This window comes from Orycteropus afer, unplaced genomic scaffold, assembly GCF_000298275.1.
Source record: "Orycteropus afer afer isolate SDZICR_OR568_19922 unplaced genomic scaffold, OryAfe1.0 scaffold00215, whole genome shotgun sequence".
Classification (NCBI taxonomy): Eukaryota; Metazoa; Chordata; class Mammalia; order Tubulidentata; family Orycteropodidae; genus Orycteropus; species Orycteropus afer.
Window position 1 is genome coordinate 197,947 of NW_006921802.1, and position 7,246 is coordinate 205,192.

General features: G+C 42.7%; 1 protein-coding gene across 1 annotated transcript; it reads left to right on the plus strand.

The window, feature by feature from the left end:
- The first annotated feature begins 2,553 nt into the window (after window positions 1-2,553).
- SLC25A4 (solute carrier family 25 member 4) lies at window positions 2,554-6,969 on the plus strand. The gene is made up of 4 exons (XM_007948367.2): window positions 2,554-2,664; window positions 4,523-5,009; window positions 5,542-5,682; window positions 6,812-6,969. The coding sequence occupies exons 1-4, from the start codon at window positions 2,554-2,556 to the stop codon at window positions 6,967-6,969; spliced, it is 897 nt and encodes a 298-aa protein (XP_007946558.1).
- Window positions 6,970-7,246: the final 277 nt, after the last annotated feature.

Genomic DNA, 7,246 nt, shown 5'->3' on the forward strand with positions numbered 1-7,246 from the left:
TGTTATGTGCCATCGAGTCGGACCCGACTCATAGCGACCCCTCCTTGGGTTTCCGAGGCAGTATCACTACAGAAGTAGGATTGCCCAACTTTACTTCTGAGGAGTGGCTGGTGGGTTTGAACCGCCAGCCTTCTGGTTAGCAGTCAAGTGCCTTAGGTATACTATGCTACCAGAGCTCCTAAGTAGGATATAGAACAGTGTTTTTGCATAGTATGTTATGCCAATTGAGCTTGATGTCCCCTGCAACCATGGTCCCAAGCCCACAAGTCCAACTACTTGTTTCCTCAGGGTGGTTGGCTTTGGCCAAGAAGTTATCATAACTTTGTCCTTTGGTAGCTCTATTATATATTTGGACATTATTACAGCACATACAAATATGTATGTAGAAATAGATACTATGTTTTTTAAAATAAAGAAAGGTATGCATCAAGTATTATATCTTTCACCATAGTTATTCAGTCTGTATGCTAAACAAATAATCCAAGAAGTGGACTATATGAAAAAGAACACAACAGCAGGATTGGAGGAAGACTCATTAACAACCTGTGATATGCAGATGATACAACTTGCTTGCTGAAAACAAAGAGAACTTGAAGCACTTATTGATGAAGATCAAAGACTATAATATGTATTACACCTCAACATAAAGAACACAAAAATTCTTACAATTGGACCAACAACATGGTAAACAACAGCAGCATCATGATAAACAGAGAAAAGATTGGAAGTTGTCAAGGATTTCATTTTACCTTGATACACAAATCAGTGCCCATAGAAGTTCCAGTTAAGAAATAAAACGATGTATTATTGCATTGGGCAAATATGCCACAAAAGAACTCTTTAAAGCGTTAAAAAATAAAGATGTTACCTTGAGGACTAAGGTGTGTCTGACCCAAATCATAGTATTTTTGATCGCCTCATATGCATGCCAAAGCTGGACAATGAATAAGGAAGACTGCATAATTGATGCATTTGAACTATTGTATTGGTGAAGAATATTGAATATACCATGGACTGCCAGAAGTACAAACAAATCTGTCTTGGAAGAAGTACAGCTAGAAAGCTCTTTGGAAGCAAGGATGGTGAGACTGTCTCATGCATTTGGATACGTTATCAAGAGGGATCAATCCCTGGAGAAGAATATCATACTTGGTAAAGGGTCAGCAAAAAAGAGGAAGACCTTCAACAATATGCATTGATACAGTGGCTGTAAAAATGGGCTCAAACATAGCAATGATTGTGAGGATGGTGCAGGGCCAGGCAGTGTTTCGTTGTGTTGTACATATAGTCATTATGAGTTGGAACGGACTCAAGGGCATCTGACAACCACCACCACCACCACAACAACAAAGCAGTCTGGTCAGAAGTGTCATTATTACCAAATTGCAGTGACATGTCAAATCATGAGGTACATCTGCATTTGCTACAAGAATGAACTGTTGTTTTCATTGCTGCATTGGTTTTATAATAGCTGATTTTGTCAAATTTTTCTGGTGTATTTGTGAACCTATTTCAGTAACTTTTTTGAGAATGAAGTAGTAATTAAAGAAAAATAAAAATAAAAAAAGTTTCCAATCAGTTACTAATAATGTTGTAATAATGTTATAATCCAATGCAAAAAGATTTTACAAAACAATTTTGTTAGTATTCATATAATCTAAGAACTATTACCTTTAAGCAATTTATAGCTATATTTATTATGTATTATGCTATGATTAAAATTGATAGTAAACATGAATAAAGATTATGAATGGTATGGTGGGAGGTGGTCATGGCAGGTGATGCCATGAGTTGCCACCAACCCTAGCAATGCTACTGCCAGGTACATAAATATTTAGTAACTGAATGATTGCGCGACTGAATGAAGTGGGAAGACAGCAGGTTGCCAGATTATATGAGGCAATCACAGCATCAAGTGAAGCTAGTATTTATATAGAAGGATCTTAATTTGAGTGATCACACAGTTCTGAACAGGCCCAAATCCGGAGAGTGAGCTCTGGCACAAGGCATGGAAGAAGGAGAAAAAACAGTCTGAAGTCTCTTGGCTGGGAGTGGGTCGCGTGCAGGACCGACAGCCCTGCTTGAGGCATCAAGTCCCGTGTCTGTCCCCAGGCCGACCCCAGCCTAAGCCTTCTTGTGCTATAAATACAGCGACCCACATGCTGCAGTGACATGGTGTTCTCTCTGCTCGCAGGGACAGATAACATTAATTTGCCCTTTAAACGTCCCAAGCTGAAGGGACAGCCCCCGGCCCACCCCTGCCTCCCGGAAGCTCCTTCGCCCCCGATGCCCTCTGCAGAGGAGGGGGATGGCCAGGGGGTGTCCAAGCACCTGCCCAACCAATGCGCAATGCGCGCACTGCCCCGGGGTCCCTCCTCCTCTCGCGAGAGACTGTGCTGGGCATATAAGGAGAGCTGCGGGGTGAAGCAAGCGGCCCCTCCGCATCGCGCTGGGACAGAGACGGGGTCGGGGTGCTTGTCTGGGGCGTAGGCGAGGGTAAGAGCGAGAGCGAAAGCGCAGCTCACTGAAAGCTCACTGCGCCGGGCTATCATCATGAGTGATCAAGCTTTGAGCTTCTTGAAGGACTTTCTAGCGGGTGGCGTGGCCGCTGCTGTCTCCAAGACCGCGGTCGCCCCTATCGAGAGGGTGAAATTGTTGCTGCAGGTAAGGAGGGCGAGCCTTGAAGATGCGGGAGCAGCAAGTCCGGTGCGGGCGGGAAGCTGCGCGAACCGCGAGCCGCAGTGAACTGCAGGCGCGGGACAGGGAGCCGCAGAAATCTGTGCTAGGCCCCAGGCTCGGGCTCCCGGCCTTCGTGAAGGGGAAGGTGCCCTCTGCGTAGACAGGTCCAGCGTCAGTAATAGATTCCTGGTGTCGGGTGGCGTCCCGCGTTCCGGTGCCTATATATGGAAACCCACCCGGAGTCGCTTAACGGAGCGCCAGATCCTGCGCCTATGACAGCGTTGGCATACCACTTAGGCCTCACAGGCCGACTTCACCTTTTGATTTTCAGTATATTCCCTGTACCTTCTTACTTGCTTTCCACCTTTTACAATAAATAAAAGCATCAAAATCATCACTTTTCAGTAAGAACGCATTTACTGTGTGTCAGACACTATGCTGACATATTTCATTTTTCTATGCATAATCCCTATTTATGTCGCCCGATAAACCCTAATATAGATCTAGCATATAGAGAAAATGCAGTAAGTAAATGATTATATTTACACAAATCACCTTTTCAGTTTATTTAGGACAGATAGGTATTCCCCACCCACCCCCACCTCCCATTTAACAGATAGATAACTATTTACTGTCCTCTCCCAAAATCTTTTCCTCTTCTACCTGGTCATACCCTCCACTACCTGCAGAGAATATCTTAAGGGATTCATAATTCACAAAGGATTTTATGGCTTTTAATAATCATCATCCCATTCACCCTGTTTTTTTCTAGCAGCCCAAAAGGGAGAGGCCTCTCAATGAGGAATACCCTCATTTGGGAGTCAAGTAAGATTGATTCTCTCCATGCTATTAATTCTTAAACCAAAATTATCAACAACAACAAAACCCAACAAATTGTTAACAACAGCAACAAACCCCTCAGTTATTTGGCTAATTGGGTAATGTTCGAATAATTTTGGGCTCTAATGACTAGTAAGTATATTCTCCTTCCTTTGTTGGAGCATTTACTACTCAGAGATGATCTTCTCCAATGAGACTACAATAACATTAAAGTGGTACAGTGGTTAAAGTGTAGGTCTGCTAACCAAAAGTTGACAGTTCAACCCACTAGCTGCTCCATACGAGAATGATAAGGCAGTCTGCTTCCATAAAGATTTACAGCTTTGGAAACCCTAAGGGACAGTTCTACCCTGTCCTATAGAGTCACTGTGAGTCTGAATCCACTTGATGACAGGGGGTTTGGTTTTGGTTTTGGGGTCCTCATGTCTGTTAAATCAGGAGTCCTTTGGGGAAGGGATCTTTATTCATTTCTGTCTTCCAGTAAACTCCTATTATAGATCTGTCCCATAGGGGAAAACACAATACATAAATGACTATGTTTACACAATTATATTACCTTTTTATTTTGGAGCACAAACTTTTTACTCAACTGTCCTGATAAATCAGCAAAATTGACTTGTTATCCAAATCCAAACCCACTGTAACAGAGTCAATTCTGACTCATTGTGACCTTAAGGACAGAATAGAACTGTTCCATAGGGTTTCCAAGGCTGTAAATCATTACAGAAGTAGACTGCCTCATTTTTCTCCTGTGAAGTAGGTAGTGGGTTCAAACTGCTGACCTTTTGGATAGCAGCCAAATACCTTTAACCACTGTGCCACCAGAACTTGTTATCCAAGTAGCTAACATTTATTTACATTTCCTCAATATCCATTTGATTTCCTCACACTTTTTTTTTTTTCAAAAGAAAAGGCAAAAAAATGTAAACCTTCTTTTTCTCTTGCCCCTCTTCCCTTCTCTCTGCCCCTACCTGTCCTCTCTTACCACCCCCACCCCCAACAGGTCCAGCATGCCAGCAAACAGATTAGTGCTGAGAAGCAGTACAAAGGGATCATTGATTGTGTGGTGAGAATCCCCAAGGAGCAGGGCTTTCTCTCCTTCTGGAGGGGTAACCTGGCCAATGTGATCCGTTATTTCCCCACCCAAGCTCTCAACTTCGCCTTCAAAGACAAGTACAAGCAGATCTTCCTGGGGGGCGTGGACCGGCATAAGCAGTTCTGGCGCTACTTTGCTGGTAACCTGGCTTCTGGTGGGGCAGCTGGGGCCACCTCCCTCTGCTTTGTGTACCCACTGGACTTTGCTAGGACCAGGTTGGCTGCTGACGTGGGCAAGGGTGCTGCCCAACGCGAGTTCACTGGTCTGGGAAACTGTATTACCAAGATCTTCAAGTCTGATGGCCTGAGGGGTCTCTACCAGGGTTTCAACGTCTCTGTCCAGGGCATCATTATCTACAGGGCTGCCTACTTCGGAATCTATGATACTGCCAAGGGTGAGACGGGGGCCAAAGGGTGGGGAGTGGGAAGGAGGAGGGTATGTAGACGGAGTATCTTCAGGGATTCCTAATTTAACAAAGGACTTTATCTTGTTTGTTTTTTTCTAGTCCCTGAACTAAACTGAAGCTTGTGTATGAGGAAGGGATATGGTATGGATAAATTAAGAACACAAAGGGTTCTCTTCCTCCTCTCTTCATTAACTTAAACTCTGGCCTTGTGTTGTGCAAAGAGTAGGAAGGGGGAACCTAACTCCCTTGACACAGCTGTATCACTTACCAGAGTTTAACTTAGAGCAACTTCAACATACATTGCCTGCTGAGAAGAGCCCTGGCATCCTTGGCTCCAGAGAGGGCAGCTACCAACTTTGGCTGGCTGCCTCACAGTTTGTGAGGCATCCCTACAAGGGGCAGTTCTTCAGAACGGCTAGGTGTGGACTTGGGGGTCCTCCTGTCTACTCCCACCTACATTTTTTGCTGAGCTGGTGTGAGGAATGTCTTCATAACTATTTGGTTTCTTGGCTCTGTCCAGGGATGCTGCCTGATCCCAAGAATGTGCACATAATTGTGAGCTGGATGATTGCACAGAGTGTGACAGCAGTCGCGGGGCTGGTGTCCTACCCTTTTGACACCGTTCGCCGTAGGATGATGATGCAGTCTGGCCGGAAAGGGGGTAAGTCTGAGTCCTCCTAATCTAAATCTTCCTTATTTTGCCCCTGAGAACACTATCACTGCTCCTTTCATTTATCATTATCATGAATAAAGGGTTAACATTACTTGTTAAAAAGAGCTCAGGGAAGAAAGATATAATTCCCCCTAACATTCACAACAAGGAACCCTAGTGGTGCAGTGGCTAAGTGCTTGGCTGCTAACTGAAAGGTTGGTGATTCAAACCCACCAGCTGCTCTGTGGGAGAAAGATGGGGCAGTCTATGGCACTATAATCCAAGAAAGATTATAGTCTTGAAAACCTGGTGGGGCAGTTCTGCCCTGTCCTAGAGGGTCACTATGAATCAGAATCTACTCAACGGCAACAAGGTCATTTTTTTTTTTTTTAACACTCACACGTATTTGTTTAGAGAAATCTTTTTTGCTTTCATTAAAGACATGATAGAAACAAAAAATGGGATATTTAAGGTGACTATTATTAAATGTCTAGCATTATAGAGGCCTTAGGTCCTCTTCCTTTTACAGCCAGCTTGCAGAAGCAAGGGAAGAGAATTGAAATAATTATCTAGTTTATTTTAAAACAATTCTTGCTTCACTTATCATCTAATGCTAGTGGATTAGGGCATTTGAGCCATCTATTGTGGTAGAAAAAGTTTTGGCATTTCTAGGTTAAAACATGAAATTTGCCATTTTTAAAGTCAAAAATAGTCAGATGGTAGCAGTTTTGTACAGTTCAACCTAACAGTTGTATCTCTTTTAACTATAATCATGGACAGCATGATCTAAGATTAGACTTCACTTTTTGCCTCTATAAAAAGGGGACCACACAGCCCAGTACTCCCACTCCATTCTGCTCCTTTCTTATACAGTTGCACAGTTTTGTGAGGTAGTTGGTTAATTGTCCCAGTTCTTCACTTGATCTTGTGATAAAGGAGAAGGAAAATCAAGAGATCCTGTTTAACAGTTATGTAAGGAAGGAGATGTCCAGGTGAATATTGCAAAGAGTTGGGGCTTTAAGGCTCTAATGACTTTAATTTTTAAAACTGACAATATTGTGTACAGATATATTTCAGAGGAAAAGTACCCCCCCCATCTCCAAAATTATGGAACCCTTTCCAATGTTTGTTTCCACAGCTGACATTATGTACACTGGGACAATCGACTGCTGGAGGAAGATTGCAAAAGATGAAGGAGGCAAAGCTTTCTTCAAAGGTGCCTGGTCCAATGTATTGAGAGGCATGGGCGGTGCTTTTGTATTGGTATTGTATGATGAGATCAAAAAGTACGTCTAATGTAATTAAAACTCATGTTCACTGGTTCCAGATCCATTGTGTGGTTTAATAGACTTTTCCTAGGAGAAGTGAAAAGACAGATCTGGAATAAAACCAGATTGAAAGGAATATCTCAGAAAAAAAAAAAAAATTCTTCACTAAGTGTTCATTAAACCACAAATGTATTTTGTATTTATTTTACATTTGAAGTTCCACAGCTAATATAAAATAACTTATCATACTTGTACAACTAACTGAAGAACTGATCATGAATAACTAAATGTAAAACATCAATAAA

Coding starts and splice junctions, on each gene's coding strand:
- SLC25A4 (XM_007948367.2), top strand. CDS start 2,554: ATGAGTGATCAAGCTTTGAGCTTCTTGAAGGACTTTCTAGCGGGTGGC. Junction 2,665..4,522: donor GGGTGAAATTGTTGCTGCAG/GTAAGGAGGGCG, acceptor CACCCCCAACAG/GTCCAGCATGCCAGCAAACA. Junction 5,683..6,811: donor GCAGTCTGGCCGGAAAGGGG/GTAAGTCTGAGT, acceptor TTGTTTCCACAG/CTGACATTATGTACACTGGG.